This window comes from Suncus etruscus, chromosome X (assembly GCF_024139225.1).
Source record: "Suncus etruscus isolate mSunEtr1 chromosome X, mSunEtr1.pri.cur, whole genome shotgun sequence".
Classification (NCBI taxonomy): Eukaryota; Metazoa; Chordata; class Mammalia; order Eulipotyphla; family Soricidae; genus Suncus; species Suncus etruscus.
Window position 1 is genome coordinate 126,853,249 of NC_064868.1, and position 18,892 is coordinate 126,872,140.

Here is an 18,892-nt window from a genome sequence, read left to right on the forward strand (position 1 = left end):
AAGCTATGGGATGTTCAAGTTCCTGCCCTAATTTTGGATTCCAAATGAAATATCAACCATAGCTTGCTTTCTAATGATTTCCTTATGACATTTAGAAATAGAGTATTAGCAAAGGAGTTCTGACTCTTTGCTCATATGCTAGAGAATTTAGATGCTTAATTATCCCTATGGGTCCATCTGTTGCTGAATGATTTTTCTGTGGCACAGAGGTACAAAATGAAATTGCTTAAATTAAGTCTTTCCTTTCTTCGGATATTCTAAGTCTCACATTTGGTTTAACACAGAGAAATCATTTAACCGAAAGAAATAAAGCATACATATTTTTACTAATGTTTTAAAGATTATTGATGATAAACATCTGTGATCCACTTGTCCTATGAACAGACCAAAGAGAAATGGGTTTATGTTGCAACAGAAGATTTTGGGATCATATTTTTGGGAAGAAATTTTTTAAGTAGTAAAGGAATGGTTATATATTTTTAGTTATTAATTTTTATTTTAGCTTTTGGTAACATGGTAAAAATAGTGGTTTCAATGGTTTCAATTACCATTCAATGGTTTCATTATCGTCAAAGTGCTCAAGACCATCACCATTGTCCTTTTAGTTTTAACTTTGTAGTTAATTTTTAAGTTATTTATAAAGTACATTTTTACAATATTGTATCACCCAAGTTTTACCAAACTCAATGAGAAGCTCCAAGACCAAAATGTGAGAATAGAACAAGAAATTTCTTCAAAATTCACTGCTGTGGGCCAGGTTATCTACTCCTTGGACAATGACTCAAAGACTACATTGTATTTGTACTCTGAAACTACATCCACATGTGTCAATTAACAGCACACAAGATTAAATATACTCTATAGTAAAACAAAGCCTTGCCCCACATCCTGACAAGATGCAAGGAGAACAAAATATAGTTACAGTCACACATTGAATGGAAGAAAACTTTCACACTATTTCGGATCTAGGCACACATTGCCATCACATACCAGGGAGCCTGCACAGATAGCTATTCACAAGTTCAGAGTCAGCACAGATGAGTACTCATAAATTCTAGAAATATTTCACCTTTTCCTCCAACTCGTAGTATGTGCATGAATTTTTCTTTACCAGTCCTATATTATACCTGACTATAACAGGTTGGTATGTAACAGTAGCATCAATATTATTCATTTACGATTAGCAAAGCTACTATACCATGTACATCAAAATCATCCCAAGAAATCGTGTCAGGAACTTTCACAATTGTTCCAAGGTCACTTTTCCTACCACCACACTTAGCGTCCAGAGATCAATGTCATTGACTATATCTCAGAGCTGTTTCTATTTCGGATTATCTAATCTCTGGTTTTGTTTTTTAATCTCTGGTTTGTTTCTTTCTACTATGTATGTTAGTAGCATCACCTGGTGTTTATAATTTTCTTTCTAACTTACTTCATTTACTAATCTGAAAAGGAAATAAAATGTATTTTGCTAAGTAGGTCTGAATAATTTCTTTCAGTGGAGAGTTTTTTAAGTAGAATACAAAATGTTCTACTTAGGTAGGTGAGAAGGAAATACAATGAAAAATACATATTAGTAGTTAAATTATCTGTGAATTTAGTTTTGGTTCTCTTATTTAAAATTGTATGACATTGAGTATTTTTTAATTTTGGAATCTCAATTTCTTCATCCAAAAATTTGTCAATATATAAACTTTACAAATTTATTGAGATACAATTTATTTAGAACACTGTAGTTGACTATAGAACATAATAATTTGTTCAGCATATATGTTGTGATAAAATTACTATTATCTGAAGTTCATAATTGTTTCATTCCATTTATAATTGCTTTTTTGATGAGAACATTTAATATATAATTTCTTATCCACTTTCAAATATACAATACAGTATTGTTAACTACTGTCACATGAAAATTATTTATCTTCAAACTGGATGTTTATGCTTTTTGACAAGTATCTGACCAGACCCCCCTCATACATGTGCATTCATCACATTTCCTGATTCCTTTCTTCCTTCCATCTTTCCTTCATTCTTTTAGTTCTTTTCTCTTTCTCTTTTCTTCCTTCCTTAATTCTTCCCTCCTTTCTTCCTAATTTGGGGGGTTGGGCCACACCCAGTGACACTCAGGGGTTACTCCTGGCTATGTGCTCAGAAATTGCTCCTAGCTTTGGGGACCCTATGGGATGCTGAGGGATAGAACTGCGGTCTGTCCTAGGTTAGCCTGTGCAAGGCAGACGCCCTACCACTTACGCCACTGCTCTGGCCCCATGACCTTAAATTTTTAACAACTGCCGTATTGTGCTTCAGTATATTGAATATTGTTATATTAATAAACTGTGGCATCAACAGTAGCAACAGAATTTTCTATTCTCAACATACTCACCAACACATTTTATCTCACCATCTTATTAATTGTCATTATATTAATAAACAGTGGCATCAACAGTAACAACAGAATTTTCTATTCTCAACATACTCACCAACACATTTTATCTCACCATCTTATTAATTGTCATTATAACATGTTAACCTCATTGTGATTTTACTTTAAAATTCTGTTGATGATTATTGCTGCTGAACACTTTTCATGTCCTATTTGACCATTCGTATATATGAATTAACAGTGTTTAATATCCCTGCTTCTCTGATATCCTGTGTGTAAAAGGGGACAGTAGATGAACTGGGAATCTTGTAAGGTTGTTTTAGAAATTCTGTCTAGCTGTTGCTTTTTGGAGTGCTGTTTAGAAGGTCTAAACTCTAGAGTTAAGCACAAGGGCCTAGAGATGCTACTCAGGCAGCAAAGAGTCCACTATCACAACAAAAGTTAGAAATGTTTGCTCTGGGGCCGGGAAGGTGGCGCTAGAGGTAAGGTGTCTGCCTTGCAAGCGCTAGCATAGGACGGACAGTGGTTTGATCCCCCGGCATCCCATATGGTCCCCCCAAGCCAGAGGCGATTTCTGAGCGCATAGTCAGGAGTAACCCCTGAGCATCAAACGGGTGTGGCCCAAAAACCAAAAAAAAAGAAAGAAAGAAATGTTTGCTCTACACAAGAATTGGAAGCTGAAAAGAGATAGAGGAATAGGCATGATACCCCTTTAGTAGCAGCTGTTGTCATCTGTAATATTATAGACACCTGTAAAATTACGTTCTACTTTCACCTCTCCGAGTTATTTAGCACAAGTATTCTTAATTACATCAACCCTGCCCATCAGATGATTTATGTGAAATTTTGGCTAATAAAAAGTGTTGGGAGGGAAGCAGAGGTAGAAGAGCAAGGAGAACAGCAAGAGAGCAACAGAAAGCTAGAGGCTGCTAAACTCTCCCAGGCCCTTTTGTACCTTCTCTAGTGATGGTCTATCATAGACTATTCATAGACTCTATGTAATGCCCCCTCCCTGCTGCTGACCTGTCCATCCCAGGGTCAGCATGAATAGAAACACCGATTACCACAAACTGCAGACTGGAAGCAGGTTGCAGGCAGCAGCCATCATCCCACAGTGGAATTTTGTACATAAGATACCACCACTGGGGCTGGAGCAGTGGCACAGGGATAGGGCGATTGCCTTGGATGCGCTAACCTAGGATGGACCGTGGTTTGATCCCCTGGCCTCCCATATGGTCCCTCAAGCCAGGAGCAATTTCTGAGTGCAGAGCCAGGAGTAGTCACCCCTGAGCGTCACCAACCATGGCCCCAAAACAACAATAACAAAGAAACAGAAGCCACCATTTACAATATAGTAATCCTCAGTCAATAAAGTAGTCCCCTGCTGACAACCTGCAAAAAAATAGGGTCCTCAGTCCAAGAAAATGAATTTTGTTCAACAACATAAGTGAACTTAGATTTGGATTATTTTCAACATTCTCTCTATAAGAGTTAAACTGTGTTGATATTTTATTTGCAGTCTTGTAGAGGCCAAACTTTTGGATATGGAACAAATAAAGCTGGCCTCATTGAGTGGTAAGGGATCATATGTTCTTGTGAATTTTCTTTAGACTTGGGGATAGATGCCTACATTGGAATTTCTGGGTCATATGGCAGATAATATTGAACTATCAGAAACTTTGCAAATCACAGTTCTTTAATTAAATAAAAAATGAAAAATAATAAGATAGTAAAAAAGTAATGGTGAGAGGCATTTTGTATTTTTTGATATACCTGTGTAAAAGTTTTGGCTTCTGTTCTGAATAAAGCATGGATTCATGGCAGGATGTGGAGTGGGAAAATACATAATTAAATTTATATTTTAATAAGTGTTGTAGTCAATTTAGAATATTTAGAACTGATAGGCAAGTCTAATTATGAGATCATCACATTCATCAAAACAAGAATGGTAGGTTAGATCAGAGTAGCAATGATGGACATAACTGAGAAGTGTTTAGATAGTAGATATATTTAATATATATGTCTATGGATCAGATGTGGGTTGTAACAAAAGAAGCAAATTTGGGAGTTAGGAGGCAGGTTCCAAGTTGAGTTTTGCCCATTTGGAGTTGCAAATGCATTTAAGACATCTGAATAAATCTGTTGAACAGGTACCAACTGAAAAGTTTGAAAAAGAGATTTATCCTGGAGATACATTTGGAGGTCATCAGTATATACATATGGAGGGGAGGGGATGTTTATTTTGGGGTTTGGCCACATCCAGCTATGATCAGATCTTACTCCTGGCACTTAACTCAGGAATAACAGCAGGAGTAGCTCAAAGGATCATATGGAGTACTGGGGATTGAGCCTGGGCCAGCTGCGTGCAAGGCAAGTGCCCTGCCTGCTATCCTATCTTCCTAGCCCTATTATTTAGTATTATTTAGTTACTTGTGTGTACATCTAAAATAATCTTGTAGTTAGTATATGCTATTAGTAATGACTGAAAATAAGTAGTAATAAAATATTAATATTATTCCTATTTATTTAATAACACAAGCTTTAGTACTAAGAACAGATATATAAATTTTCTTAAATTATCAACTGCTCTTTTAACAACAGATTGCACTTGGAAATAATGTATTCGGTTATTTAAAAAGCACCATAATTAGAATTTCTTCAATTTAATTCATCTGCTTGAAAATAAAATAGAAATATAATTACTGTTTATTTTTTAAGTTTTGAATCCATCTCATCAGTATTCGTAGTTATGTTATTAAAATGCATTTATTTCCATGATTTATAGTATTGTTCATAAAATAATTTCATGTATGCAGCATTCCAACACCATGCCCTCCGAGAGAATATTCATATAATTATAATGGCTATAATTTATGATACGTGGACCAATATGTGGGACAGATGCTGGCCTACTGGTATAAAAATATTGAAGAACTATGAGATAAATGACATTCATGATACTACCATGTGTGTACAGTGGCAGTGAAAACAGAGAGTGGGTTGGGAGTAATCATCTTTCCTGAATTTGAGCACTAAACTTGCACTTAGCAAGTGTTTGGGGCAACTTGATCTTTTTCTAAACTCATTTTAATTGTATTTAAGACAGCGATGATAAATAGACATTTGATGTGCAATTACCATCAACAGAGCTCAGTGGCTACTCCCAGGGCTGTGTTCAAGGGTGTCGTTAGGGGTGTTCAGGGAACCATGTGGTGTGCTGATCCAGAAATGGCCTCCTGCGTGCAAAGCAAGCATTGATCTGCTTCGCTTGTTGCTCTATCTCTCTCTGAATTGGGGATTATTTTTTCTGGACCTTACTTTTAGATTAATTCCCAACCTGCTCAGCTTTGTGACATTCTCTTCCAACATTCTCTTGTCCTTTGGCTTCTGGGTCAGTGTGACCAACCAGAAGGCAGAAAAAAAAATGGGAGGAACAATCACTTATTCTTGCTATCCTCAACTTCGTATTTTTCCTTTTTTAATTTAATTTTTATTATTCATTGAATCACTATGAGATACAGTTACAAAATTGCTCATGTTTAAATTTCAGTCATACAATGGTCCAACACCCATCCCTTCACCAGTGAACATTTCTCATCATCAGTGTCCACAGCTTCCATCCATCCCTCCGCCAACTTTCATGTCTGCACTCCGTTTGCACAATGATAAATTACGTATTTTATTTCTCAGAATGCAATCCTATCTTTAAGTGACTGCATTCATGTTGAAATTACTCATGATGACTATTATTTGGTGAGTAACTGTGTGTCAGACGTTATGTAATGAACATTTTAGGCATATTATCTTTTTAAATCCTTAAAACAATCTTATGAAATAGGTACAATGATCAGTTCCATTTTGTTGGTGTAAAAGCTGAGGCATAGAAATCAAAGAGACCTTTGAAAGAGTACTTTTGGGGGATGCTGGACTACAGGCTACACTGATCAGAGCTTCCTCCTGCACTGCACTCAGAGATTACTCTTGAATGAATTTAGGAGACCATATGGTGCCAGGGATTGAATACCCATTTTCTTGTGTGCAAGGTAACAGACTTATCCTCTGTACTATCTCTGTTACCTCCTCAAGGATACATTCTTAATAAGGTTACTGGCATGTCTGATTCACAGTCATAGTTATACCATGCTTCTGCACCTCTTGCCTTCATCCCAAACCTCTGAACTCTGTTGTATGTCCTCAGCCCTCCTCTGCTCACCTGAGACTCTCAATCATCTCCCTTCCACTTGATTCATTGATTCCCTGACCTTACACTGAGTTCTAACAAGATGGTCTCAAAGGAAACTGTCCCTTGGCTACAGATTCAATACTTAATTTCTTTCCTCCTATACCTCCTGATAAATCCCAGAGATTCTACCGCATTGCAAAATTTCCCCTTTCCTTTCGCTATATTCCCAATGACAAAAACCTCCACAAATGAACTATCAGGCAAAGTTTCTGACATCGCCATACCTGGAAAGATGAAAATGTTCAGAACTATCAAGCTCATTTGCATATAAAAACATTTTCAATTTTTATGTCTTGTTTTTTTACTTCTGCACCCTGTTCTGTCCAAAAGAGCCCTTGCGCATTGAAACATCATTTGTTCCATATTAGCAAAAATATTTAAAGTGTAGGGACAATGGTGACATTATATCCTAAAACTCATCTATCAATAACTATTAATCACAATTCTTTATTTAACTAAAGTAATCTTTAAAATATATTAAAATTGTGTTATTAAATGTTGAAGTTTCAAAGCACTTTCTATTTTTCTTTTTTTAATTAAAAGCTTTATTTAAGCATTATGATTACAAACATGTTTGTAGTGGGGCTTTAGTTATTAAAAAAAAGAACACCTCCTTTCACCAGTACAACATTCCCACCACCAATGCCCCCCAATCTCCCTCCTCCCACACCCCCTGCCTGCATTCAAAACAAGCATTCTGTTTCTCTTACTCACTACCATTGTCATGCTAGTTGTCAGTGTAGTTATTTCCCTAACTGCATTCACCGCTCTTTGTGGCCCATCCTTCCAGCCCTCATCTCTATTGTCTCGGCATTATTACAATAACGTCTTTGATTTTTCTTAAATCCCATAGACGACGGAGACTATTCTGTGTCTATATCTCTTCCTCTGACTTATTTCACTCAGCATAGTCGTTTCCATGTCCGTCCATGGATAACAAAATTTCCTGACTTCATTTTTTCTTACGGCTTTGACATCTAGTTTTGTGGAAAGCCGAGGGTGAGGATGAAGAGCAATCTCTCTGCAGAGGCTGCAGAGGGCAGCAAAGGCTTGCTTGTAATAAACTGTAAACCGAACCTGGCCTTCCTGATGGTCTGCTGCAGAAAAGGAATTCTGCATCAGCACCAACTCGGGTCATTGTGATGTTGTCTGAGACCTCCTCACTAGCTTCTGGGGGATAATGAGATCTTCGCTCAAAATGCTGAAAGCATAACTTGACAGTTTTGCTGAACAACACCACTTCTTCCAACAGCATTATAAATCATTGATGGCTGCTGCTACCTAAGAATGATTTTGGTAACTGAGGAAGAGGATAACTGAAGAGTAAATTTTCTTCTCCTTTGCTTAAAGAGAACAAACAGAGATGATACCTATATTGCTTTTCTACGACTAATACACTCCTGCACCTACAGCTGTGACAACTCTCTGGTCCCTATAAAATTTTCTTATGCACAGATGCATATGGAGTTTATTATGCTGAGTGAAATGAATCAGAGGGAGAGGGCTAGACAGCATAATCTCACTCATTTGTGTAATATAAGAAAAATAAAATATAGTGTGGTAATCATTTTCAGAGACAATAGAGATATGAGCCAGAAGGACCAGTCTGTGCTATGATCGTGCCGCAAGTACTGGAGCAGTACAGTTAGGGTTGAGAAGGTCCCATTATGACGGCGATAATTGGAATTGATCACTCTGGACATAATATTGGTGATGAAAGGAGATAAAGTGCTATGCATGGAATGACTTCATTAATAATCATGCAAACCATTGTGCCCTAAAGGAAAAAAAAGGAAGAGAGTGTAGGTGAGAGAAGTGAAATATCTGCAGTAGAAGCAGGCAGGGAAGAGGGTGGGAGAGAGTGAAGGAGAAGTAAAACATGTGCTCCAGAGGCAGGCCGAGGGAAGGGAGGGAGAGAAACTGAGGCACAATTCCCAGTGGCGGGAAGTGTGCACTGGTGAAAGGTGATATTCATTGTGTCATGAACAATTTTGTAAACATGGCGTTTAAATAACTAAGCCAATTAATAAAAAGTTAGTCCTACTTATGATGCAATATATCTTGAGCTATTTATTCATAAGTCACTCATGACAGTGTAAATCATCCCAAAGTTAACACTGAGGGCAGTTTTCTTTTTTGTTTTTTGGGGGCCACACCAAAGGTGCTCAGAGGTTACTTCTGGCTCTGTGTTTAGGAACAGTTCTCGGGGCTGCGAAGTGCACTCTATGAGAGGCCAAGATTCAAAATCAGGGCAGGCTTGTGTAAGACAAGTGCCCTATCACTGCAATATATCTCTCTCCATTGAGGGCAGCTTCTCAGATGAAGCCAAGCCCTTGATAAATACCACAGGAACATATGGAAAATAAATAAAAACAAAGAGAGTTACACCAACAAGAAAAGGGAATTAGAATATCTCAGAAAATGTTGCCATCAGAATTTGATTAAAAAAAAAAAGTCTAGGCCAAAGAGATAGCTTAGCAGTAGGGTGATTGCCATGCACACAGCCAACCCGGGATGGACGCAGGTTTGATTACTGGCCTTCTATAAGGTTCCCGAGATAATAGGAGCGGTTTTGGTTTGGGGGTTTTGTTTGTTTTGGGTCACATCGGGCTACGCTCAAGGGTTACTCCTGGCTCTGCGCTCAGAAGTCGCTCCTGGTAGGCTTGAGGGAAACCATCTGGAATGCTGGGAATCAAACCTGGGTCCATTCTGGGTTGGCCACATGCAAGGCAAATGCCCTACTGCTGTGCTATCTCACCAGGAGCGATTTCTGAGCTCAGAGCCAGAAGTAATCCCTGAGCTCCCAGGGTATGGCAGCAAAACAAAAACAAACACTAAAAATAAAAAATAAACAAGCGAACAATAAAAGTCTGTCCCTTGCCCAAGCCATAGGTACATTCAGCCACTATATAAAAGAACAAATTCCAATTAACTTTCTCGATATCATAATGATTATATTTCAGGTATGAAAATGTAAAAATGAATTGATGATTAATATCATTAACAAATTATTAAAGTTCAGTTAGTAATTCACTTTAATAATTAAGTTATTCATTCCAGTTAGCAAGCTTTTTCTTCCTGGGGTCATTGAATTCATGTTCTACTCAATGTGACAGGCAACATAGTCCAGGAAGATTTCTTTAGCCATATACAGATGTCAAGATGTTCAGAAGCTGGGAGTATCAGAGACTTCAAGGCACTGCAATACTCTGCGAGTCTCTTATTTGACAAATGACCAAAAAATTACATCGTCTCAACTGTCAAAGTCAAACGGCTAATTTAGGACTGACTGCGGTTTGATCCCCCAGCGTCCCATATGGACCCCAAGCCAGGAGCAATTTTTTTATTTGAATCTATTTTTTAGAAAAATTATTCAAGTGCTGACTAGCACCAGACACTAAACAGAAATATAATCAATAACAGCCCACATATGGGTCATAATTTTTTATATTTTATTTAAACACCTTAATTACATACATGATTGTGTTTGGGTTTCAGTCAACATTCCCATCACCAATGTCCCAAATCTCCCTCCTCCCCCCCCCGACCCCCGCCTGTACTCTAGACAGACTTTCTATTTCCCTCATACATTCTCATTATTAGGACAGTTCACAATGTAGTTATTTCTCTAACTAAACTCATCCCTCTTTGTGGTGAGCTTCGTGAGGTGAGCTGTAACTTCCAGCCTTCCTCTCTTTTGTCTCTGAAAATTATTATTGCAAGAATGTCTTTCATTTTTCTTAAAACTCATAGATGAGTGAGACCATTCTGTGTCTTTCTTTTTCTCTGACTTATTTCACTCAGCATAATAGATTCCATGTACATCCATGTATAGAAAAATTTTATGACTTCATCTCTCCTGACAGCTGTATAATATTCCATTGTGTATATGTACCACAGTTTCTTTAGCCATTCATCTGTTAAAGGGTATCTTGGTTGTTTCCAGAGTCTTGCTATGGTAAATAGTGCTGCAATGAATATAGGAGCGATTTCTGAGCACATAGCCAGGAGTAACACCTGAATGTCACCGGGTGTGGCCCAAAAACCAAAAAACAAACAAACAAACAAACAATTCTCAAAACATTTCAGAACAAAATTAGAGGACCTAAGAAGTTGGAGGAACATCCCATGCTCATGGGTTGGAAGAATCAATATCATCAAAATGGCCATCTTACGTAAACTACTTTGTTGTTAAGCTACACCAGTGTATTATATGTTTTCGAGATAAATCACTTATAAGAAGGGCATTAAGAAAATACTTTCTCCAATTCTGTGGACAGTTGGTAATCTAGACAAAGTTTCATTCGAAGTGCAGAATATTTTAAGTTTAATATAGTCCTATTTGTTTATTGTTGCTTCCAGCAGTTTAGACAGTGGTGTTTCAACTTTGAAGATGACTATAGATTCAATGTCATGAAATCTTCTGTCTTAATTTTCCTCCCTGTACTTTATGATTTCAGGTATAATATTAAGGTCTTTAATACATTTTAATTTGACCTTTGTGCATGGCATTAAAGGGAAGTCTGAGTCCACTGTTTTGCCTGTAGTATATAGAAAAGCCATAAACTTTTGCGTATTTGCCACTTTGCTATACAAATATATCATTTCTAGAAACTATATTCCACTTATTATTTTAAATCCTGTATATCCTTATGAAGCTTTAACCCAGATAATCAGTCAAGATATGGCAGGGCAATGTTGAAGTTTTCCACTACTTTTTTGCTGCTATTGATGTCTTTGTTCAAAACAAAACAGTTATTTCAGTATTTTTTCTGGCCCCTTTTTGGGTACATCTATGTTTTTGAGCTAACCACACACCCCAAACTTTAGAGGATCTCATAATATTTTATTCTTTTTAATCAGTTTTTAATATAAAAATTATTTATAGGCCATGTATCACATAGTTGATCATAATACATTTGTTTCCAGTAAAGAGGAAGCAAAATTATTAAAAGGGGGCGAAAAAGGAAGAAGAAAAAAGAGTATAGCAACGAGAAAATTGTGAAAATTATTAAATCTTGCAATGAGGTCATTAAATCATCATCAGAAGGTTTAGTAGGCTCTTGTTGCTAGTTATTCTATTACTTTTTTATGTTTCTAAATATTAGTGTCTAAATTGGTGTGTTCCTTTGGGGATGACAGTATTTAAAAATGGAGTTGTTGTGTAGCAAAAAGCGAAGCATCATAAGAATGCCAAGCATTACTGTAGATACTGCCACTGTTGTGTGGTGGTCTTGGCTTCCAGGGCTTCCAGAAGTATGAGAAGGTGGAAGTCGGGTGTCCAAAAATGTCCTGGTGATGTTAACCCAAATACCAGCATACTTGGTGTTTGGTCAGACTGGTGTCTGCAGAAAATATAGATGAGTGGTGAAGCCAGGCTATTTGTGAAATGGCAATTGTGGGTAATGGGTCAAGAGGCATGGCTTCATCAGCATAGAGACTTGGATCTCCATCTGCCCCCAAGATTTCCTGTTTTCAGCTGAGTGGCTGATGTACCCATGACTTTTCATGGCTTGGTTTATATCTCTCTTGATAACAAAGTGATTCTATGGAGCTGCCAAATGCAGATGTCTCCATTTTATTAATACCAACAAGGTTATTTGAGTTGTATGAAGAATCTAGCGATACCTATAATGTCCTTAACCTTTCTTCTCTTTTAGATGTAGCATAGGGTTCTGGAATTTCTTAGTGCCACTGTGCCTTTGTGACCTTTCTGGATGTCACCATTGTATTTGTGTCTAGTGAAGAACTCTTCAAAAATGAATTTACTTCAAGTTCCAGTTTGTAATTGATGTGTGTTGTAGAAAGAGGGTTATAAAATTGGCAGCATGCTTCTAGGTGTGGGGCTTGACATGTTAATGCCTGGGAAGTGTGGGAGAACAGCTTGAGTTTTTCCACTATTATAGAATAAGTTTCATGTTGGAAAAGATTTCTAAAAGTAAGATTGTCATAACATGAGTTGTGTGTGATTTGAGTTTTATAATTACTGACATATTTTCCTGATATAAAGCAAGTAGAACTTTCAAAATAAATTATTAATTTATTTTGCAGTTTCATATTCTAAATGTTTGAAATTCTCTGTTTCATAGGATCATGCAGATATTGAGTGGAAGTTTGCAAGGACCAAGCTCTGGATGAGTTACTTTGATGAAGGTGGCACCTTGCCACCTCCCTTCAACATTATCCCCAGTCCCAAGTCATTTGTATACCTCGGTAACTGGTTTAACAACACCTTCTGCCCCAAAAGAGACCCTGATGGAAGACGGAGAAGACACAACCTGAGAAGTTTCACAGTAAGGCTTTTTGAAATTTGCTTTTAAGGGACCAAAGTGATAGTACCGCAGGTTGGGAACTTCCTTTGCATGTGAAAAAACTGGGTTCAATCCCTGGCACCCCAGATGGTCTCTGATATCCACCTGATCACAGTCAGAAGTAAGAAGGTAAGGCGCTTTCCTTGCATGCCCCCAACCCAGGTTCGATCCCTGGCATCCCATATCGTTCCCCACGTACTTCCAGATGTGATTCCTATGTGCACAGTAGTAATCTCAGAGGTCCACTGAGTGTGTAACAAAAAAAATTTCAGGTGAGATTTGTGATGGCTGCTGTTGTAACTTCTCTGTTCACTTTCAATGACAGGAACGCCATGCTGACAGCTTGATACAGAATCAACATTACCAGGTAACAGCTCCTCATAAAGACTAAGCACAATAGTTCTTGGTAGATTGTGTGTTATTGGAGAGTCTCTAAGTCACACTGGCCTCCATTCCCTAACCTGAAAGTTGTTGATAAAACAACTCACAGTGTTGTTGAATTATTGAAGCATCTGTCTATGACTCTGTGTGTATTCTGTCTCAATGCCTGAGACATGGCATTATGTTGCAGGTATTGTCATTATTACTAATACAAAGTGTTAATAAAGCACGTGCCAATTCCTAGGTTCTAAGTAAGATCACCACTGTAAAGAATTGTAGATTGACTTGGAAAAATATCTTCACTACATGATTAGTGTCCACTGTAATAAGCAGGCATAGTGATTCTGGAGAATGACTTACTCAAATTTATAAAAAAGGAAAAACTCTCATCTTAATAGATGGATTAAAGTTTAACAGCCTGAAAGGAAGTCATATATTCTATAAGACTTGAAGAGAATTTTGTCCTCATTATACACCCACCCACACACACATATATATACATATATGTATATATATATACATATATTTACCTTATATTTGGAAGGAAAATTTTCCTTTTGGGTAAATTTAACTTAAGTAACCTATCTTGCCACTAATGACAGGGTTTTTTTTGCATAAATTGTACTTTGTGAGAATTTTATATAAAAAACATGACAGATATGTTTTATTTCATTGTATGTTTCTTATTTTCCTGAAAACATGAGAAAAAATTAATGCCTCATGGTCTCAAGGTTTTTTTTTCTAATTTCAGGAAGTTATCAGGAATTTAGTCAAAAGATATGTGGCTGCTATGATAAGAAACTCCAAAACAAACGAGGGACTAACAGAAGAAAATTTTAAGGTAATTTAATCCTGATATGGTTTCTTAAGCATCAATTTATTTTACATGCTTAAATATCTGATGATGGAATTCCATGTCCATAGAGGAATAAAATCAGCTACATGATTATACTTGAAATAAATTTTAAGAAATCAAAGTAGTCTGTCACCAAGTACATAAGGGAAATTTTACCAATTTCACCACACCAAAATTTACTCACCACAATTTAAGCTTTAACAAATAGATCTATCCTGTGCATTCTTTTAATACACTTTATTTTGTTGTTTCACAACGTAGGAACTGAGGCTTAAAATTGTGACAAGAATGTGTTGTGAGGGACAAGGTAGTAAAGATGCATAAGGATTTAAGGGATTTCTTCAATTAAAAGACTTAAGAAAATGAGAAAATGTGTTCTGAAATTTAAGGCTCAGGAAACCCTACCCCTAATCAGTACAGTTGTTCTATGATTAGTATTAACCTAAAGCAATCATTCTCTATCAGAGGGCTATTTGTTTTCCAGGGACTGATGGCAATGCCTTGAGACACTAGTTGTCGTGTTGGAATGTGTGTGTTCTTGGCATGTAGTAGAGACAAGTGTTGCTGCTAACAATTCTACAGTGCAAGGACAGCTTACCTTAATGAAAAATCATCTAGATCAATGATTCAATTTTTTGAGAAAGCCAAGCATAGAACATATATTAATCCTATCTAGAATTTAGGAAAGCTATGAATTATATGAATAATTCAGCCCCTGAATACTTGCTATGTGCCATACATGCAGTGGGCAAGAAAGAAATGGTCCATACTCATTTGGAGTGGCATAAACATATTAATATAGGATGACAAGTGATTGGCTACTGTTAACAGGGCACACTTGGTGATTTTCTTTTTGTTTTATGGGCCCCAGAAAGTGATACTCAGGGCTTATTCTTGGGCCTTGTCCTCAGGGCACCAAAATCCAGTACTTTTGAGATAGGGGAGGAATAGGTGATTGACAACTTGGCTGTCAGAGAGAAATTAAATGAAGCTTGAAGGCGGAAAGTGATCAGTAAAAGGAGTTGGAGTGAAGAGTGTTCTAAAGAATAGCATAGGCAGAGAGAGGTCAAGAAGCAAGAGTAAAAATATTGATAAGTGCAGACAGTAAAGAGTTTGGACAAAGTGTAGTAAAACAGAACCACAGGGGTAGTAGAGTGCTTTTCTTGGGCACAGCCAAAGGTTCATTTAGGCATCTTTTATGGTCCCCAAACCTGCCAGAAGTGATCCCTGAGTACAAAGCCATGGGTAAGCTATGAACACTGCTGAGGTGATTCCCCCCCCAAAAAAATAAAATAAAACAAAAAAGTGTAGAAAAAGATAAACTGGGAGTTAATGGTAAGTACCAACTATTGTTATTTTCCCCTATGGGCAGTGATGTTATTAGAGTTTTGAATAGAAGAATGACATTAATCAGATAGAAGCTTTTAAAACACTTGTTATTATTGTGGGTTTGGGGGCCTGAGTTCAGGAACTAGTATTGGCTCAGAAATATTTCCTGGCAGTGCTAGGACACAATATATAGTGTCAGGGGATTGAACTGGCACCAGATGCATACAAGACAGATGTCTTATCTCCTATACTTTATCTGGCCCTTACAATATATTTTCAAAGAGAAATCTGGGGGCTACTGGGATAACTCAAGTGATGAGTGCATGGTTTTGTATGCAGGGGGCTTAGTTAAATCCTGGCATCACAAATGGCACACAAAAGTACTACCAGGTGCAATTACTGAGCACCAGCATTTCACAGGTTTTTATGAAGAGCTGTTCTGTCCTGCCAGAGTGCCCTCCCTGCTCTGTGTGCCCAACAGATATATTTTTATGAACTTTTGGTTTTTGAAATAAACCACCTGGAGATGCTCAGACAATGCTGAGGGAACCATATGGGATGCCATGAATCAAACCTGGGTTGGCCATGTGTAAGGCAAGTGCTTGACTAACTATATTATCCGTCCAGATCCATGTTTTAAGATGATTACACTGTAGTTGGTGTCCCCAGCTTTCAGTCATGGTGTATCTAGTTTAGAGAGATATAGTTGCCTCTCTTGTTTTGTATGGGCAATATGTTTTATTTTCTCCTAATTTGTGCACGAGGCAATTATAGACCACTGCAACTGCTATTCTATTTCAAAATAAGCGTGCATATCACACTGCCTTCTCTCCGGCCTTAGGAATTGAAACAGGACATTTCCAGCTTTCGTTATGAAGTACTCGATCTTCTCGGAAATAGAAAACACCCAAGGAGAAGTTTTTCCGCCAGCAGCACGGAACTGTCCCAGAGGGATGACAACGATGACAGCAGTGGCGGGGCTCGGGCCAAATCCAAGAGCGTCTCTTTCAGTCTGGGCTGCAAGAAAAAAGCCAACCAGGGGCCACCTCTCATCAGAACCATGCCACGAACCAGCGGCCCGCCAGGGAAGTCCAAAGCCGAGTCATCCAGCAAGCGCTCCTTCATGGGGCCTTCCCTTAAGAAATTGGGGTTCTTCTTCAACCGCTTTAATAACGGTCAGACGTCCGAGCCCAGTTCGGAGCCCATGTACACCATTTCGGATGGCATCATCCAGCCACACTACATGTGGCAGGACCTCAGATATCCTCAGGGGGCCAAAGGCAAAGAAGAGCCGTGTTCGCAGAGCGAGCTCAATCTCAGTGCTGCAGAATTGGGCGAAGCTCGGGGTCCGGCGCATAGCAGAGAGAGCCCCCTCGCCTGTGCCAGCTCGCTTCAGTGCATCTCCAGCATCTGCTCCTCAAATTCGAAACTTTTAGACTCCTCGGAGGATGTCTTTGAAACTTGGGGAGAGGCCTGTGACCTGCTCATGCACAAATGGGGCGACGGACAAGAAGAACAAGTCACAACTCGCCTCTAAGTTGCAGCCCTCTCAATCCCCGGTTCTGGAACTCGGCAGAATCTTTGTAATGTCCTTTCTCTCAGAGGTGACACAGAATATGACCCCCCTCACTGCACCCGCTTTCTCCTCTCACCCCTTCCCCAGGGAGAATAGCACTCCTCTGATCGTCCCGGTCTTTTATAGCCACATGCTCCATTTTTTTATTCTTGCTTTTTGTTATGATTTGCCTTTTTATACCTCTAAACACTCAGTCCATTTCACAACCAACTGAAGGGGACCCCCTTCTCAGCAGAGGTACAGTCGGGTGCTTAGTCCTTTGGCTTTGCTTTTCTTACCCTTGCTTCCTTGAAGCTCCAGGTGCCACTTTGCTACTGTTGCTGCCGCACAGATTCCTGACCTTCCTCAGGATCTCACACCATTTCCCCACAGGGATGAGGGGTGCGTCCAGCTGTTCCCACCAACTATCAAAGGAGGCACACTAAGCTGCCTGTCTTTGCCCTTCAGTGCTACACGCTGCCCATCTGGTTCAATGAACAGCATCAAAGACTGCACAGACTCCAAAGAATTGTCAGCTTGTGGTTTCTAGGCATATCTGGCCTTTTTTGGTTTTTGTTTTTCACAGTACAATTTCTCCTTATTGTGAGGGCTGTTGGGTTCTTACAGATGTGTTAGTTTCCTAATGTATTCCGGTGAATATTTACCCCATAGTATATGTCATAACTAATAAGTTAGTGACTTACTTTCCTGTATTTGTGTATTTCAGTTAACTTGCAAAATTTTAAACTTTGATAGTATTGAGATTAGTATTTAGAATGTGTACCATTTTTTTAAAAGAAAACAACTATTGCACTCTAGCAAACAGTCACTACATCTCATACATTTGCAAGTAAAAGTAATTAGCTGGCATATTTATTGGGTCCTATCTAACTGTTGAGTTATAATTATCATGACTATCAAAGCATTTTGAAAATTAAACCTGGGTTTGAAAATATTTTTATTATGAGATCTTATTGAAGTATCAATATATAAAAAAGACCATCTTCATTTTAAGTAACTGATTTATGATGAAAATAGCAAAAAATTAGGTCTAGGTTAACCTGATTCATGTTGCGGTTTTAATATTCATTGGGGGCAGTGAAATTGCATGTGTAAATTTATTTTAGGTATATAACATAACACTAGTAAATTTGTGAAATTATAAACATTCAAATTCTATCTTGAAAGAGGGTTGCATTTATACATTCAAACAAGTTCTTTTCCAGAGTTTTGAGTACCTCATCAAAATACACAGGTGTTGGTTAAAAAACTTGAAGTCAACAATGCATCTGGTAACTGTAGCAGACCCAATAACCAGAGTCATAACCTGCTAAATAAGCATAGTCTTGACCAAAATTGGTCCAGAACTTTCCCAATTTACAGTCTACCATAGAACTGAAACAGTTCTAAGAGATTAAATGACCAGTCCCAAAAATCTAGGGGTCCCCTTGATTCATCAGCAGCAATAGAAATTCTTCCAAATTGAGCATATGTTTTCTGGTACAAATAAGTGAAGTGGGAAAATGTCAAATAATGAAACATGCCTCCAACATAGCTTTGAAGTGGTTTCTTTTATTTGAATTAGATTGACCACTGGTAATACAGTTCAATTATATCACATGTACAGACAAACGATGGGGAATGGGGAGGAAAGAATCAGAGCTGTGGTTGAAGAATGAAGTTCAAATTCAGTGAAAAATGATATGAAGAACAAAGCTTCATCAAATCCCATTGACAGAAGATTGTCAAAAATAATTCATTAAATATATCTGAAGTGTTATATACTGGAATTCAACGTCTCTAAGTGCGAATATTGTGAACAATGTTA

At 37.9% G+C, this 18,892-nt stretch overlaps 1 protein-coding gene across 1 annotated transcript in view; it reads left to right on the top strand.

Moving 5' to 3' along the window:
* The window catches only part of TRPC5 (transient receptor potential cation channel subfamily C member 5), a 173,306-nt gene extending 155,287 nt beyond the window's left edge, over positions 1-18,019 (top strand). Inside the window, exons 7-10 of the mRNA XM_049767557.1 lie at positions 12,722-12,925; positions 13,269-13,310; positions 14,076-14,165; positions 16,351-18,019. Of these exons, the coding sequence (XP_049623514.1) occupies positions 12,722-12,925; positions 13,269-13,310; positions 14,076-14,165; positions 16,351-17,046 (1,032 nt within the window). The 3' untranslated portion in view covers positions 17,047-18,019. The remainder of the gene's footprint in view (positions 1-12,721; positions 12,926-13,268; positions 13,311-14,075; positions 14,166-16,350) is intronic.
* The last annotated feature ends 873 nt before the right edge of the window (positions 18,020-18,892 follow it).